Source organism: Molothrus aeneus, chromosome 8 (genome assembly GCF_037042795.1).
Source record: "Molothrus aeneus isolate 106 chromosome 8, BPBGC_Maene_1.0, whole genome shotgun sequence".
Classification (NCBI taxonomy): Eukaryota; Metazoa; Chordata; class Aves; order Passeriformes; family Icteridae; genus Molothrus; species Molothrus aeneus.
In genome coordinates this window covers 10,159,756-10,178,525 of record NC_089653.1, presented here as the reverse complement: position 1 = coordinate 10,178,525, position 18,770 = coordinate 10,159,756, and the positions used below count along the sequence as shown (strand labels likewise).

The 18,770-nt window shown below is 37.0% G+C and overlaps 1 protein-coding gene across 1 annotated transcript in view; it reads right to left on the bottom strand.

The window, feature by feature from the left end:
• KAT6B (lysine acetyltransferase 6B) overlaps positions 1-18,770 on the bottom strand; it is a 102,873-nt gene that overhangs the window by 51,866 nt on the left and 32,237 nt on the right. Inside the window, exon 3 of the mRNA XM_066554304.1 lies at positions 2,760-2,868. Coding sequence (XP_066410401.1) covers positions 2,760-2,868 — 109 coding nt within the window. The remainder of the gene's footprint in view (positions 1-2,759; positions 2,869-18,770) is intronic.

Below are 18,770 nucleotides of genomic sequence, written 5' to 3'. Positions count from 1 at the left end.
TCCAGTTATTTTTAACTTAAACACAAATGCTGGGAACTACTGATAATTCACAAAATACCCCTCAACTTGTGTCTGATAATCTTTAAGGTACAAAGTGTTATTATTATTTAGGGAGACTTTGAGCAGAGATGGTCAGTGCAACTGTCTTGGGGATCTACCAGCTTTTACTACCTGTAGCTTTCTTAGCAGTTCATTTTATCCAACTAACCTGATATCCTTATACAGACAGCAATAATTAAGACAGTTGCTATATTCCATTATTACTAAAGCATACTCTAAATCTCATTTAGAAAGCAATCTCTGCCCAGTTCTTTCCAAATATTTTCTGTCCCTATTCCCTCTGACCTGAGTCCAGTGTCTCTGTTGCTCTGCTGTCCAGCCTTCTCTACCCATCTTTATCAGTAACCCTCTTGCCTCCTCAGGATAACATCCAATTTGAAAGGAAAATATCCATAGGTATTCTACTTTTTGCTGGTTTTGCCCCCTTTAAAAAACATTTATTATAATTCTCCAGTCACTCAATTTTTTCCCCTCCTCATTCTACAACTTCAAACCTTTATAAAAATCTGTCAGCAGCATTAACATTTAGTTGCTTCTGCACATCTTGTTTGGAAAAAATAGAAGCAGAGTTTGATTCCAGTTCTCAAGTGTATTGATTTTTCAAAATCAAGAGATAGGGAAAAAGGAGAGAAAAAAACCCAAACAAACTACAAAACCCAACCAAAACCAAGAAGAACTGTCTGCTTCTGTAATGGGATTTGTTTTCTCACATCTGACATCCCTCATCTTACTTCTTGAAAAATCCTCTGTGCCAACAGACATAGCAGTGGCCCTTCATTTCTAATACCCAAATATTTTTCCTCCCAAATACCACAGAAATGTGCACCTGGTTATCCAGCTAGTTTCTGCTTTCAGAATGCAGAGGCACTACCTGAAAAGACAAAAGTGACTTGACAAAAAAATAAAAAGGGAAAACAGGCATGCCAGTAGTGGGCACTGCAATTTAATCTCTGATCAACTGAACAATTTGCTTGCTGTGCACAACATGCAATTTCTTTTCTATTTGTTAGACAGCAAGACTAGCTTTGAGATACACTGCAATGTGCAAAATTACAAATCCAATTACAATAAAACTCCACTTGAGTGAAGTTTTGTTATTTATAAATTGCACTGAAATTGGTTTTTATTTTAGTTAGGCATCAGTAGCTAAAGTTTAACCATCCAGCAAACTGATTGGCAGTCTCACCATTTCATTCCTTCTATCTAATACATCTGAGGAACTAATTAAAGATAATTTAGTCTTAATGAGGCAGAGAGAATGTATCGGTGTTAATTCAAATAGAAGCTGATCCATGAAAGTCAAGACTTCCAGTTCTAAAGTGTCTTAAGACTCACCAGGGAATTATTACACAATAGAAGAGTGGCTGATATCTAAGCTCACCTGATAAATGTAAACTCTGTGCACCTAAGTCTAACCAAGTATTAATTTTGCAAATAGCACAAAACAGATTTGAAAACAGAGGAGACCTGTAACCTACAAACCATTAAAGGAAGACAATTTAAATTTATGAGGTTTGCTGTTGCATACTGGGTTTAAAAAGTAATTTTTTTATTTCAGAGGATAATAACTGGCTAAAATATACTAAAAAATACAGTGGCTAAAACATAAAGCAACCATCAGGGTGACAACTGAGAAGCAGACAATCAATAACATATCTTGATTAACTGAAAACATGTTTTTATCCATACTATCTCTATTTTTACTCAAGGACTGATGTAGCCTGACCTGAGAACTGCCAAAGCTACCGTCAGCATACCAACAAAATGGTGATATTCATGGACTCCAGATGCACACAATCACAGAATATCCAGAGCTGGAAGGGACCTGCAAGGATCAACAAGTCCAACTCCTGGCCCTTCACAGGGCATCCCCAAGATCACAACATGTGCCTTGAGAGCTTTGCCAGCCTTGGTGCTCTGGGGAGACTGTTCTAGCACACAACCACCTTCTGGGAGTTTTTTCCAAACCTCCCCTGACACAAGTTCAGGCTGTTGCCTTGGGCCCCAGCACTGGTCACCACAGAGAAGAGAAGCACCTGCATTAGGAACAGTCACAGTCTGCAAGAGCTGCTGCAGCACACAGGAGTGAGGTACATGCAACAGTGTCATTATCTTGTGCCCAACAAGTAACCAACCAGCTGCCCACCTCGTGTGATATGTTACCTAAAATATTATTCAAATTCCCTCTTGAGTAACACAATCATTTTATAAAAACATTAACTGAATACACAAGATGTGCAGCAGCAAAGACTGCTACATAGTCTTTATTACTATGACTATTCCTCAGCTTCTGAAATGTTGTAAATCTGTGCAAGCAAAATTCTTGATCATCATTTGATGTCACAATGCAAAACTGAGTTTTCAGAGCCAACATAAATCCCAAACAATAACTGAATTCTTGTATTGTAAAAGTGTAGTTTCCCCCTCTTAATTTACTCAGCAGATCTATACTTTGACACAAAGATTATTTAATACCTCTCACTTGTAATTATCCTAAAGATGACAAAATTCTAGTTTAAAAAAACCAAACAAAACCAAAACAAACCAAGAAAAACAACAACAAATTCTTCTGTTCCCCTGGTTTCAGTTCTTGATCTATGTTTGTTCTAAGAGAGGATATGGTTCACAAGTTTAAAATACTTTTAAAATACATACTAAAACATAAACATTCCTAGTATTTGTAAATTCAGCCAACTTACCACTGCTGCCACAATCTGCACAAGACAAGAGCTCTTCTGGTTTTTTTTCACGATTTGATTCTTTCGTTCCCAAGCAAAAGCTACATATTGGGATGGGATCAGCTCGTGGCTAGATTTAAAAATAAACAGACAGTTAGCTAACAAAAAAACTCCAAACCAAAACCCACCAGCCTCCAAGGCTTTTACTTGGTATTTTCATGTAGTACATACTAATTGGCAAGGCAAATGTCCACTTTCCTAACTTGGTTACAAAGTTTTCATCCTAACATACTTCATAAACTTCAAACTGGCCCATAATAAGCCACCCTGTACATTTACCCATGTAAATGTCTCCAATACAAGAGCAGTGTTAACAAAAACAAGGAAAAATTAGAACATGGGACACTCTTCTTGCATGCAATTGCAACTCCAGAACACAGTTTCTTGTTCTTCAAATGCAACAGTGCTCAAACATCAAGATGTAAACTAGTCTTTATTACAGACAAATATAGTTCCTTTGCACAAGACAAAAAGGCAAATTCAGGACATACTTTATTCCTTGGAAATTCAGTACAACTCATACCCTCCTCTGAAATTACCATTTTAGGGTAAAAGCACTGGATTTAACAGATCAAGGGTTATCCATGCCAGTCTGATGAGTCCCATCAGCTTTGATAGACATTCATAACAAAAAACATGCAAATCTTTCAATGTCTAGAAGCAATACACAACTCTTCAGAGAATTACTTCAGAATGGATACAAATCTACTTCCCATCTTCCTTATCAATTACATAACAAACAATCAGAGAATATTTATTATATCATTTCTGCATTACATTTTAGAGCTTTAAAGAAAACACTAACCTGCAACATCCAAAATATTAATGTATTAAAAACTACATGGAAGTATTTGTAAACAGGTCTGTAACACATGAAATTACATGCAATGATTTCTCCCAAATGGGATAGTCAAATAACAGAGTACCTTCTAGCAGAGAGTATCACAATAACTCAGATTAACATGGTTTCTTTAGTGAATTCACAGCTTCCAGATTCAGGTATGCAATGCTGTTAGTTTAACATATCAAAGCAATCATTTATTGGCTTTACCTTCATTTTCCATTTCCTCTTTATGCTACAATACTTTGAAAGCTGGCAGGCTATCTTCACTTGACCTATAAATTTGTATTCCATTACAGATCTGGGAAGTGGGGAATGCTTGTTTTTAAGGGTATTCTTGTGAAAGAATTAGTTCTATGGTGATATGCCCTTATATCTCAACACAATATAACACAGAAATATTGAAACTACTTTTATGTTATTAAGCTTTATGATCATTTTAAGTCAAGCAGCATGAAGAATGTTGACACCAGGAAAGTAAGTAAGTTTGTCCTAGCCATAGAAGAGGAGCACACAAACATATTTCCATATAAACATACCCCAAGGCACTGTACTTCTTCTGAAAACTTAGTCCTCAGCAGGTCTGCTCACTGTTCAACTCTTCACAATCCAATTACTGAAATATTGACATACTTGTATACCCAAAGAACACACATAAAAGATAAACGGAGCGGAACTTTTCATAAGTAAGGAGATGTGTGTTCCCTTCCATCATCTACAAGTGGGAACTGCTCTAACCTCCCTATAACCAATAGGAACAAACATCATCTGCAGTCTTTTGTCTTACTGAGCTCTCCATTATGGATTATATGGTTAGCTGAAATATGAAATTGCTACTTGGATAAAAACAACTGTTTAAGTTATAAAACAGCTTTCAAAAACAGTCCTGTTTCAAAAAAGAAGCATTATTGGTGTTGTCAGTTTTAGAAGGATGACACTGAATGAGATCTGTAGTTCTAGAGGTGGAAAGGGTTGTACCAACTACTTGCAGGACTTTTCACTGGATAAAAACAATGTATATATAAATAAAATAAGAAATAATTAACTAGTTACTATTCTTGCCAGTCAGATATAATTCAACAGATCTTTCCCATAATTTTGCTGTCATCAGATATGTCACTGGAGCAAATGATAGTAACAAAAAAACCCAAAATACATAAATGATGCTAATAATCAGCAGCAGAAAAAGGGTCCAGAGCTATTCAAACAGATTTCACAGCATTGTGTGGACATTTCTTAACTGCTACTTAACACAGATAATTTTAAAAGACAGATGATTCTTTTAGCAGAATCCAGTAAAAATCTCCTCTTGGCAACCATACCATTCTCTTTCCCTTCAATATAACAGTGCTTTAGCCATTTCAAAAAGGCTAAAAAGGCTTGTGCTGATAAATAATTTAGAAAGCTTCACATATCATTCAAATCCAGGTCCACAATCTCATCTATCTTTCCAAGATTTTTTTTTTGCTCTAGGAAAAGACATGGCCATTAGCCAACATTCATTTACTTCCCTATTTCAAACATGACCCCACCCCATCCCCCCCTTTTTTTTCTGAAGGTAAAATAAAGGACAAAGGTTGTTGGCAGTTCAGGGCTACAAAGACTGATGTTCCCATACCAAAACTAATCACAAAGAGCTTGCAAATCCTATCACCTCATATACAAGTTCCAAGAAGCTTACAGGCTCCAGTATATTCTTTGAAGCCATTTACATTCATAACTGTATTACAGGGTCTGTTCTCTCAACTACTGAAAGTTACAAATACACACACTCCTGTCAGCACAGTAAACAAGACATCATTTCCATTTGCTTTAGCTTGCACAGTCAAAGCAAGCCTGAATTCATACTGGTAGTATTAGTTCTGGCTCACAAGTGCCTCAATTAGCATCAACTATGGGTTTTTGCGGTTATTTTTTTTTGGGGGGGGGGGAGCTAGTGCAATTTTTTAGCTGTTGTTAACAACAGCAGAATGTCATCCGAAGAGCAGCACACCTCCTACATTAATCAAAGGGAACTCTAAGAGGAATTAACCTATTTTTCTAATCAGTAGTTTATCTTCTAAAGTATAGCCATGAGGTATCTTTTGAAAAACAATAATTAGTCTTCAGGAAGGTTAATTTCATTTCATCTCTTATAGAATGAGTTCTATTCAAGTCAGTTATTCAACACTGCAGTATTTTGTACCAGATGAGCCAGTAATACTTTTGGTATTAGTACTTAATATTAATATTTGTGTTACAAAAGCTTTAGGAGTATGGTGTCTGCTCTGTCTCACAAGTGAGGTCTGAATAACTCTTACCCAGTAACACACTATTGCTTTAACAGAACTAATAAGCTGAGAAGAATTTTTCATCCCTTTAATTCTGTGAATAAGGTAGATGACAACTTGCAAAACAATTTAGTTTGCTAGGTTACTAGAAACTGAACATTCAAATTCAACAGACTGCCTTGTTCTAATAACTGTATTCCCAACTGCAGTAAGAGCAAATTTACAGAAAATTCATCCCTTATGCCAACATGCATTCAGAAATCGAAGTTTCACAAAGAGCAGTCAGGAAACTCTATTTTAAAAACATTAAGATAGACACACCATGGAGGAATAACAGACCACTAACTCAGCACCTGTAAACAGGTTGGGTTTTTATTCTACTTTCCAAGCAGAAATTGAACCGTACTTATTTAAGCATCACACATTCAACTGCCATAGTCAATCAATCCCTCAAAAATCATACATACAACAACTGCAGTCCTTCAGTCCTCTAAACAGCATTAAAACCATGTACTGTATGACAATATTGTATCACCAAAAAACACCACCAAAATCCAATTTTACAACATCTATAATTTCAAAACTATTCCAAACAATAATTGATTGTGATTATTCTAATATTTGAAACAATTTTCACTAAAAATTCATGAATGTGTGTACATTAAATTTTGTTTATAGCTTCAGTATTTCAGTCACTAAAAAACACAAGAATAAAAACTAAGTTTAATATAAGTGTGGTACAGATAAAGACTAAAAATAAAAATTATTTATTTAGTGCCTTCAATAAGTGTTCTGTAATTGATCAACTGAAAAAACCACCCCAGAGCCCCCAGAAAACTCCAAAGCATTTTAACTATTTGACATAGTTTACACATTGTGAAACATTAAGGACCCACTATCCTTACTGCTCACAGTCTTTACATATTCTGCATTCTGACTGGTCCACAAAAAGTAAAGAATCATAGAATGGTTTAATTTAAAAAGAGCAAAAATCTAATTCCAACTGCCCTACCATGGGCAAGGACACCTTTCATATCACTAATTCAGAAATAACAATACAGTGCCTGCATTTACCTAAACTAGTGCAGTGTCCATTTTTAAGCAAAGACTTGGAAGCCATTTATGCAACCAGCAAATTATTTTGTTTGTTTTAGTGACTCACAGCTATCTAGTCTGAGATACTAACAGGCTTTGCCCCTGCAAAAAATAAATCCTTTGTAAAAATTCAGCTGGACTTTTATTACCTTATGCCAGAACTTGTCCCAGAACCAAGGCCCAAACCATTTTTTTTTCCTATGTAGTTTCTGTGCTTGTGAAATTTATGTTTATTTGATTATATTTATAGTTACCATGAAATTCTTAAAGCATTTAGTATGTTCTAACATCCCCCCCCAAAGGAGTCACATTAGGTCCTGAAAAGTTTTATTTTACTTTATTTTTGAGTATGCAAAGTTAGCCAAAACTATAAATCCCACTCATAGCAAGCAGATGCCTATTTGCATTGCTATAGCACTCCGAGGTTTTAAACAGATTGTCTGAAAACTGTTAGGCATTAGCTGTGTACACACAATTACAGTCTTAAGTGCTATCTCATTAAGTGTTATGCACACATTAAAAGAGATTAAAAGTTTCACACACACTCCCAAGAAATTTTACTAGCAAACCAAAAACTTCAACTGTTCCCATTAGCAACTGCCTCTCCATGCCTTTTCAGAACGACCTCAACATCATCTGACTACCTGCTGGAAAGCACATCCTTGTGCATGATACCCAAATATCAGATATCTCTGTTATCCTATGAACAGAAACAGCATGTAAGTAATTACAGGGCTACCAGCAGAGAGGGACAAATTTTACTAAAAAGTGAAGCTGCCATGACCTGCAATACAGATCCAGTGTCCTGGTCCCAGCCTATCTCCAGCCTTAGGAAGGACAGAAGAAGCAAGCTGGCTTTCTCAGAATTTTTATAAAGTACCTTTGAGGGCTATCTGCACTATTTTATTTTTTTTTCCTTTTTTTTGTTTTTACCATGGTTTGAAAAAAGAAGTCTCTGAACATGAAATACTGCCAGAAGGATCTCTAAATACTGTTTTTTGAAATATTAATATTGAAAAGCAAAAGCTTTATCAGCAACAGGTACTGATTTCTGCCTCATCTACTGAAGCAGCTGCTCTTCATCCCACAAAAGACAAGGTTCTGTGAACACTTTCAGCTGCAATCCCGTTCCTGCATCCATTCTGTGTGTGTACGAAACAGTTTATTTTCCACATTTGAAAAAGAAAATCATCATGTTTTAGGAACTATAAGTTAAACCAAATTCTGAATTTTTAAAACAACTTGCTAACTATCCAGTAGTTCCCGTATTAGTCCTATAGGCCTGCAAAGCATGGCAAACACACTACCTCAAATCATGGTAAACACATCCTGACAGGCAGAAGTGTGGAAAAATTACACCTGCTACAAACCTTAATGTAGCAGTTATGCATTCAAAGAGCACAAAGCAAAGGCCAGTACAAGGGCAGTTCCAAAAAGAGAGGACTGACCAGGCTGTGAACTTTCTTTATTACACTTTTAAATCAACTAACTGCATAAATGCTCTGCATTGAGGAAAAACTAAACATTGAAACTTCAAACTTCTCCTCTTCTCTCCAAAGATTATCATCACTGCTAGAATGCAGGTTTGTGTGCCTTGCTTTTGTATAAGATTTACTTCCTTACTACATGGTGGCTTCATGGCTTCCTCTGCTCACACGTCCCTCCTGTACTTTCAAAGATCTCTCTCTAAGAGCATTGTGATATATAAGGTAACCATCAGAGATACCTAGAACTATGCAAAAGGGTAAATTTAAAACCCTTCCTGTCCTACTGGATTCACACACCCCAAAGCCATCTAACTGCAAGAGTAATACTAGATTAGCTTAGACTTAATTAGCTGCACAAAAGCCAACCTGCATTCATGTTTCATTTGTAGTTTATATCCACGGAAAACATTAAAATTTCACTTTCTCTTGAAAAACCACCCCCCAAAGCAAGCACAGAAAATGTCTAGAGTAAGGTGCAAAGCAGCAGCTCAAAAATACAGCTAAATGTCCTGGTCCTCTGGAGGCTCAGCTTTCATTTTCAACAGAATAAATATAAAGCCTCTACACTTAGAGAAGGGAGGCTTTCCAACTATAGTCCAGATTCAACAGACACACAGAATTACTCAAGTCAATCTAAAAACAACCCTTGGATATGTGTAGGCCCTGCTACTGTTTCTGTCAACAATCTCTGATACTTAAACTGCATCCCTTCTGTGGTCTTGCATTAATTTCTATGTGCCACGGTTTAACCCCAGCTGGCAACTAAGATCCACACAGCTGCTCACTCATTACCCCCACATGGGGATAGGGAGAGAATCACAAGAGTAAAAGTGGAAAACTCATGGGTTGAGATAAAGACGGTTTAATAGCCAAAGCAAAAGCCACATACACAAGCACAGCACACCAAGGAATTGATGCACCAGTGCCCATGGATAGGCAGGTGTTCAGCCATTGCCAGGAGAGCAGGGCCCCTTCACATGTAATGGCTCCTTGGGAAGACAAACACCATCACCCTGTGTTGGTGCACCCCACTGCCTTCTTGCTCCCACTTTATACACTGAGCATAACGTTTTAGGGTATGGAACATCTCTTTGGTCAGCTGGGATCAGCTGCCCTGCCTAGATAACCTCCAGGGTTCTTGAGGGTACCCATGTCTTAGGTGTCAAGAAAATGGAACTGAGTTGTCTTTGGGTAAAATCTAACTCACAGGTAAAGTGAATTAGTTTTAAAGAGCATTATCTAGCTTTCAACAATCCTGCTCATCACGTGCTAATTTCCACAATGTCTTCTTTATCTCAGTTTCTTTATATGCTTAGGGGACTTCCAAACATGGTATCCCGTTTTTAGTCACATGTATATACAGTTGTCAAATGGAGTTGCATTTTCCATCTCCAAATTTTATCATTTACTGCACTGCAACTAGAATGAAGCAGGTGATGCACACAACTACAAGGTAAGCTGTGGTGCAATTCAGAGATCATGATCCCATGGCCACGCCAACTTTTATATTCTTTGGGGAAACATATTGTTTTTACACAGATTAAATAAACTCCAGTATGAAAAGCACATGCTTCATTGCTATGATATTATGTTTACTCAGATGTTTGTATATATGCATATTTTTATCCATAACTTATTACCAAAGTCATCTTACATAAATGCGTATAATGTTTGCAGCGTGGCACAGGATAATTATTAGTTGTCTTGATGCTAATTGCTCAGGGAAAATGTTTAATTGCATATTAAATTGATCATATGCATATTTTATCTAGTTTACTCTTTGGGGCAAATTTACTGTCAGCACAATCTAGATTTGAATAGCAGTATACTAAATACAGAAGCAGAGCTTTTTGAAACTGGCCTAGTGTTTGAAATGCAATTCTAAATAAAACAAGCAGAGCCCTGTTCTACTCCAAGATGAAGTAGGTGAATTTCTGCACAAAGTCAAGACATATCCTGCCTAGTTGCCTCATATAAGAGAAAAATATTAGGACCAAAGCAAAATTATTACAGCCACAAACTCCAGAACCTGATATGGTCTTACAAGAGAACTACTTTTTAGATTTCTTCCACTGATATGACTAGGAAGTAGAAGCTTTAAATAGAGAGCACATACATTTCGGTTTTGTTGTATACATTTTGGGTTTTTTAAACAAAAAAGCATTTAGTTTTAGCTCATGCATATAACTTTACATCCTTTCTGCTCAACTATTTCAAGAACAAATGCAGTATAAATTATATTACTCTAAATAACACAGCCACTTCTCTTACCAAGGCCCAAGTAGGAGAAAAATGACACAGCTAAGTTCATATTCTTACAGGGAACAAGCAGCAGCAGCTTGGCCACTGACCATTTGGTTTTTAGTCACTGGTTTCTATCTAGTAAAAAACACAGGCACTAAGATACTTCTCTACCAGGTGAGCTGCAGAGTAATACAAGTCATGAAAATCTACTTGTTTATCTATTTATTCTTTTAAAAATGAAATAATTCCTGGTCTCCTTTCCAAAGCAAGAGGATGTGGACAAACAGCTGATTAAATGCTAACAGCTTCATTTTTTTTTTTCCCCTGACAGGAACTGAACTTTATTCTTGAGAGAAGAAAAGCAGTTTATTCAACAGCCAAGACACTGAAATCACTTGCAGGAATTTACCTTTACAAGCCATTGCCCAAGACACAAAGCCATTGAAAATCTGCCAGCTCTGTAAAATACATACACAGTGCATTTGACACAAGACTGGGGAGAGCAGCAGTTTTTTTGCTTGATCATGTGCTGAAATCCATGGCAGAGGATAATAAAGGTGAATAGGCAGGGTAGCCCTGTACCCCAAGGAGTTACCTAAGAGGCTGGCACTTCCAATAAATGACACAGATTGCTTTGTCAGTCTCTGCTTCTTCCTATGTATTGATCATGTTCAATAGTGACAGACTATCAAGAAATCACAACCCCCTCCCAAAGCAAAAAGCATAATTCTGATTTCTTAATTAAAAACTCAGATCACTGTAGGTCATTTTATAAATAGAGTAAAATAATCTCCCTTAGAATATAATAAAGCACTAACTAGCCGTGTGATGTAGACCAGAGCTTGAACAGCTCAGAACAAAGCCAGTAAACATTTCACAGAAGACCAGTTTTTCTTAGAAAGGTTTTTAAGTAGGCCTATTATATAAAATTAAATGAAAGTCTCTTGAAGGAAAGAGGCTTAAAATTTGGCTTAAGTATTATATTTAAGCTGGGGGACTAGAGGGGAGGAGGGGAAATTAAAAAAAAAAATTATTGCAGCAACTTGTATTGTGTGGCTTTTAGAAACAAATCCAGTGAGGCTCTCAAGCACTGGTTCTAATTTATCTTCTACACTATTTCCAAGTATTAAAGTCTATGGAGCCCATGAGGCCATTCTCTGTCCTACCAATAACATTAAATTGCCATGTTACTCAAGGAAAACATGCAAATTCTAGCATCAGCATTTATGCAAAAGGACACAAAAAAGGACAGGAGCAAGGTCATAACAAAGTTCATTAAGTCAGCAGCTTGTTGACTGTAATTTCATGAGGGATTTTTAAACAGTGCTTCAAAGGTAGCTACACTCTGCTTCAAAACCAGCAATGGCTTACAGAAGGTGATAAGCAACTTCAATAAAAAGGCAAAACCAAAGGAAAGAATGAATTACGAAATTATGACTTAGCAAATCCATCTAAGAGCACTCTTGGACCATACCCAAGTTTGATTCTAGAAGACTTCAATTTCAACCTCCTTTCATTCTCTGACAGGAAGCAGTTCCTGTTTGCTTCCATCCAGTAAAAGAACTAGCAATGAAATAACCTGTACCTACAGCATTATCCACGTTAAGTGCCCTGGCCATTAAAGTAAAACTCTCACTAATAATACTCAAACTACTTTTACTGCAAATTTTCTTGTGCAGTGGAACTGCAAAAACACTTTTCATCTAATTCCAAATGAGCGCAGAGCATGGTTGGGACAAGACATAATGATATACTCATTAAAATACATTGCAGGAATCCACTTCATGACAAAATTTTCTGCGCAAAGATGTTTCCCTTGCCTCTTCCTTCACACAGGAGTGTGAAAATACAATATCTCAATGGAAATGGACAAGCAGCATGACAAGAGCCACCCTGTATAACTCACTGAAAAGTCTTTAGGACTGGATTAGCCTGTAAGACCAAGAGACAAGTAAACAACTCAGTTTTATATTTCACTTTTTCAGTTTGTGCATGCACTATTTGGCTGTTTTAGCACCAACAGATAAGTACAACAAAAATGTGATCATTGCAATGAAGCCTGCAATTCCTATCCCTACAGAGTATATATTTCAGGCTCCCGTGAACAAAGCACCTTCCTTAACCACTCTGAAGCACCAAGTACATAGTGCATCCTGAAGCACAGCCAGAAGATTGACTATACCACTGTTTCTAATTGTCTAAATAAAATTATTATTTACAGCTCTTGTCTGTTCATGCCTTAACTTTCCAGTATTTACAACTAAGCGTGACAGTAAGAAACCGTAAGAAAGAATGTTGTCAACTTAGTGAAAACAAAAAGTTATATGTGCTATTTTTTAACTGCAAAGCTGGTTTAAATGAGTAATTGCATTTAGGATGGGCACAGTATCTCCTTCAAATTTCCAAAAAGCAAGGATTTGTGAAATTGTACTTGAGTGATGCAAATCAGAAGTTTCAAAGAGGACAGAAAAAGTTTTGAAAACTACTTGTCTAAAATATGATCACTTCAGTAAGAGGTTAGTAACACCTCTCTGTAGCCCAAACCACAGAATATGCCTTTTCTCTCTATTTTCATGCTTACAATAAAACCTAGATGTGTTCATTACTAGCAAGAATTCTTAACAAATAAATCAACATCTGAAAGGTTCAATATATATACCTTTAAATTTTCACATTATAACCTAACTCCACTAGGATACCTTTTTTTTTTTGTAGAGGGGAAGCAAAGAGAAAGCTCTGCAGCATAAATAATAGAGAAAGTTCCCTCCAGACTTCAAATTGTGCTTGAGATCTTGACTCCACTGCCATGAGAGCTGTGCCATTCATGTCCATACAGTTCAGAACTAACGTATCATTACCCCATTTTTTAACTTCCAGCAAATTTTCTTTGAGTATGCCATTTAAAGGGTGTTCAGTTTTAAGCAAACAACTATAAATTTTACAATTTGGAAAAAAGGAATACCTGCAGCCCTAACTCGTTTCCTTAAAAAAAAATAAAATAAATATGAGGTTCACATTAAGTGACCAATAAAAAAGACATACATTTCATGTTCCAAATGTAAACAGGTAATGTATAGAATAGTTAATACAAAGCACTCTGAAGTTCCTTGATCTGACCAGAGTGCCTTCTACCCCTGCCAAATAAATAAAAAATATGATCTAGTTATTCCACACACACTAAAATAGTTTTGTGATAGGCTAATTAATCATGAACATAACTTTTCAGACATTACATAATTTCACAGACTTGCTTGTAGCTCCTGCCAACGAAAACAACAGTTTGAATGAGAAATAAATCTACACTTGAATAAATCTACACTTGACAGTGACAAAACATGACGACAGTAGGGAAAAGAGGGGGGAAAGGAAGGGGAAAGTATTAATATCGCACAGCCCCCCTGTATAACTTTATTACTCGAAACATAGCAAAGCTTAAAAGCCAAAATACATGAATCAAGCAACTGAAACTAACTTCTCACTCTAATCTTTCTTACTTCTTTAAAATTACAGACTACTTCTGGAAATTATGTTTGATACAACTTGAGAAACAAACCTAAATCACACAACTTATTCTGGGATCAGGAACCTCAATGTAATAGCCATGGGTTCATTTCTTGTTTGGGACACATCTAGAAGCACTCAGACCACTTTTATATTTCAAAACAGTCTCAGATCTACATTTTCAACCTGCCAATAAATTAATACTTGATTAACTCAAACTACATACTAAAGAAAGAGATAAAAAAGGTAAAAATCAATTTTTCTTGAGAATGTACTTTTAATCCCCCTTGTAGGCCCCTCTCATAACAAATTCAAACCCCAAATGGCCAAGGCACTCTGATACAGTAAGACTATACAGGCAGACAGAAGTGTTGATTCAGGAAGTCAGGAATTTCTACTGTTATGAAAAAGGCTCTCAAAAGGTCCCTCCAAATCCTGTATCAGTGACAGCCCACACAATCTGCAGATTTATATTCCTTTAAATTGTATCATTGCAATTCAATGATTGCGTATTCATATGAGAACAATGACAAGTTTGACAGTTATTTACTGAAGTTCATTGTTAAAAGAGTGCTGGAAAAGACTGATGAGAAATAATAACTTGGTTACATATCATGCCCCTTGCCACACTAAAAACAAGGTGAAGAACACCTCTGTATCATAAACGACCAGATGAGAAAACAGCAGCTATAAGCAAAAGCTGCTGTTACTATAGTGATTTTGTGAGTATCTCCTAACATCATCTCTTTTCCAGAAGCTCAGGGAAAAAAGTAGCACTGTAACATCCCCAAAACATCAACTTTACTTATGAGATCTTTCATGCACTGACAACATTCTCCTTCACAGTAACTACCCATAAGGAAGTAAAGTACTTTTTACTTTTTTTTTTGCATTTTATCTTCTTCAGGAGGAAGGACATGATGAGTATTTTACTACAATTTAAGACTTCTGTTTCCTGGGAGAAAGGATGCCTCTGCCCATAGTTAATTGTGCAGTACTGTCACTACTCCAGCACTGCTTTCTAGGAAAAATCAACGCTTTCACTAAGACCTCTGCCCTGCTCATGTGAATTTGCACATTCATAGAATGATTTGGGTCGGTAGGGCCCTTAAAGATCATCTAGTTCCAACCTCCTGCCACTGGGGTGTGTGTGTGTTTCACTAGGCCACCTTGCTCAAAGCCACATTCAACCTGATCTCGAAAACTCACAGGGATGGGACATCTCCAGCTTCACCAGGCAACCTGTTCTTCACCACCCTCACAGTAAAGAATTTCTTGCTAGTATCTAATCTAAACCTTACACTAACCATTTCAGTTGAACCTGCTCTTAAACCCTTTCAATTCAAGTAATTTTCCCTTGTCCTATCACCACACATCCTTGCAAAAAGCCCTTTCTGTAGGCCCTTTCAGGTACTGGAAGGTGCTACATATTCTCCCTACAGCCTTCTCTTCTGCAAGTGCAACAAGCCCAACTCTCTCCTCCTGTCTTCAAAGGAGAGATGCTCCACCTGCTGCGGAGCATCTTCATGGTCTGCTGACCAGCATCCTCTAGAAAATCTGCACTGCTTGGAGGGGAAAGGTGGAATGAAAGTGTAATGGAATACTGAAGTCATCAGCTGAGGCAAAAGGTATTCTCCGTACAAACATATACACACTCCTGGAAACCTAAAGATGAATGACTTTTCCCCAGAACACCTCTGCTGAATCTTCTCTGGACACACCATAAAAGGAGATAAATTCAGTGTAAAAACACAAATTGATGTCAAGTCAGACAACAGGGAAACACAGCAAATCAATATCAGAGTCCTGAACACTGACAAGGATGGAGGTTCAATAATCTCTGGGCAGCCTCTTGATTTTCTCAAGCATAAATCCTTGTATCAATCATCACAAGCACATTCTCTAAAAGCCTAAAATCTCTGAAGCCAAACAGAAGTAAAAGTCACAACCTACCAGCAGACAAATCACAATGATACCACCTGACAGAGTTGCATAAGATGTCAGAGCCATGTTGCAATTTTTGTTTATACAGGGGCATAAATCTCTTACTGCATTAGTTAATCCCACATTCCCCCACTTGAAATTTATTTCCACTACAATTCTGAACAACGCACTGGGACATTTTTACAGCTTTCCTAAGTCACATTTAATTGAAAGCATCTGCATAAAGTTACAAACAGCTGCTAGAATAATAATTCAATGAAGAGCTTCAGTTTCTGGTTTGGATCTGTAATTTTCCTCCTTTCACACTGCCTCTGGATAGCTGATTAGAGCATCACTGTTTGGAAAAAAACTCAAACCTTAAGGACAGTTCTTTGCTCTTCCCACAGCATTTCAATACCACTGAAGAGAACCCAGCACCTGGAAGCTCTGGCCCTATCCCTTGGAACTGAGGCTGAACATGCAGCTGGTTTTCAGTTCTGCACAGAGAGTCACTGTGGCAAAGTCAGCGTAGACATGTATCACCCAAATGAAAAAGTAACATGATACAGATAGCTTTGGTTGTAACAGGAGGATGAGACGAGGATGAGACGGGACCTAAACACGAACTGACTTTCACGCCAAAACATGTCATTTCAGAGCAGCTCAGTGCCAAACATAACCACCAATCAGACCCAAAAAACTACAAGAGCAATGCCCCAAACCTCCACCAGTGAAAATATCAGCATTACTTCAGTGCCCAGACTAGAGACCAGTAGTGAACAGGGATTTAGGAAATTAGAGAGACAAGACCTATGTCATTTTACAGCTGTTTACATCTGTTGTGCAGAGAGATCTGGTACATATTTATTAGCTGCATTAATTTACTGTAGATCTAAATAATCAAACATCTATTTAATTTTTTGTTTTTAGTTTTATTAGCCTATTATTAGTTACACAAGAAAACCAGTATTGGATTCCCCCATGCCACCTCCCACCAGCAATACTCCACTTGATACTCATTCATCTTCAGGATTATCATATAACTACCAGTTTAAAGCTGGATCAATGTTTTTTCACTTCACTGAACAATCTAATCAATAGCAACAAGGACATTCTGCTGTCAAAAGCAAGCTGCTGCTCGTGCTGCTAGTCCCCCCTGGGCCTGGTGTTACAGAGCCATGTTAGATAGATCCGAGCACGCAGCACTCCCAGTGACACTGATCGCTCTGCAGGCACTGAGCGAGCTGTTGGTACCAATGCACAGCTAAATCAACACAGCTAATTGCTGGCACCTTCAGAAAATGAAGCTGCAGTCGTGACAAACAGGTTGTAAAATTATTTGCACCTCCTACTGAAGAAACTAACCTAGTCTGATTTCTGATTTAATTACCAATTACCAATGCATTGATTTTTTTTGGAAGGCAAATTAAATGGAGAAACTTGCAGCAAAACAATTCAAAGGGATTTCTCTAATCTACATATGTAAATACTACATATGCAAATTTTAAACATTTTCATCCCAACAACTGGAAATTTTAAACATTTTCATTCCATACAACTCTTACTACAAGTTTACAACTTCTGGAGAGCCTGCAAAACAAAAAATCTCACTATACACTTCTCAGGCAAGAATAATGTTTTGTACTTATATTACAAAAGATCTAAGAGGATGTGGGCAGTTATATATACAAGAGATTCCAGCTTAATCTCTTACAAATACTTGCCAAATAGTGCAACCAAAGCAAAACCCACTCACTGGGCTATCCATTTTGAATTCAATCTGTAGCAACAACAACAACAAAAAAAAAAATCCAGCACAAAAATACAAGGGTAAAAGGGCTTAAATTTGACTCCCTGAACATCTTATTAAATAAAATTAAGCAATTTCTAGCTGTATTGCATCTTTCATTAAGGTACACAAACAGAAAAAATGTGTGGTTTGAAACCAGTTTTGTGTAATGGGAACAAGATGGGAGAGAAAAGGTCAGAAAGGCCAGAAACATCACACCAAAGAAATGAAAGCATTGTTCCTCATTTTATCTGACTAATCTTGGCAAGCTAAGTGCACAGAACATGTAGATCCTGCTTTTAAACAAGATGGTGAAATTTGTTTCTCTTGCTATGAAAGCAGAAAAACAACACTCAAGATTTCCCTCTTTATTCTTGCTATGAAGCAGCCCTTAAACCCATGGGATTTTTAAAGTACTTACTTTCACACTAAGAAACATTAACTTAGCCTAGAATCTTGGACATTTATGAATAGTTCATTCCTCAGCACAACCCATATAGCAAAATTGGCTTCTGCGTGGATTATCGATCTTCACTACCTCCTCAGCTCCAAATTTTCAAAATATATCTCGCATGCTCACACTTAGAACCCCAATATTCTTCTTCCTTGCTATTTACCTACCCTGGATCTCCATCTTACCAAGAAGGAACATGTGCCACATATAATCCAGTATCATATATTAATTCTTTATCTGGCTACTACTTCTACTATTATGTGAAATACCAAACACAAAGATCAAGATAGAGACCTGTCCTCCCTCCTCTTTCAGCAGTAATAATTCAAAAGACATCTACTTGCTACTCTCAATTTTCATGAAACCAT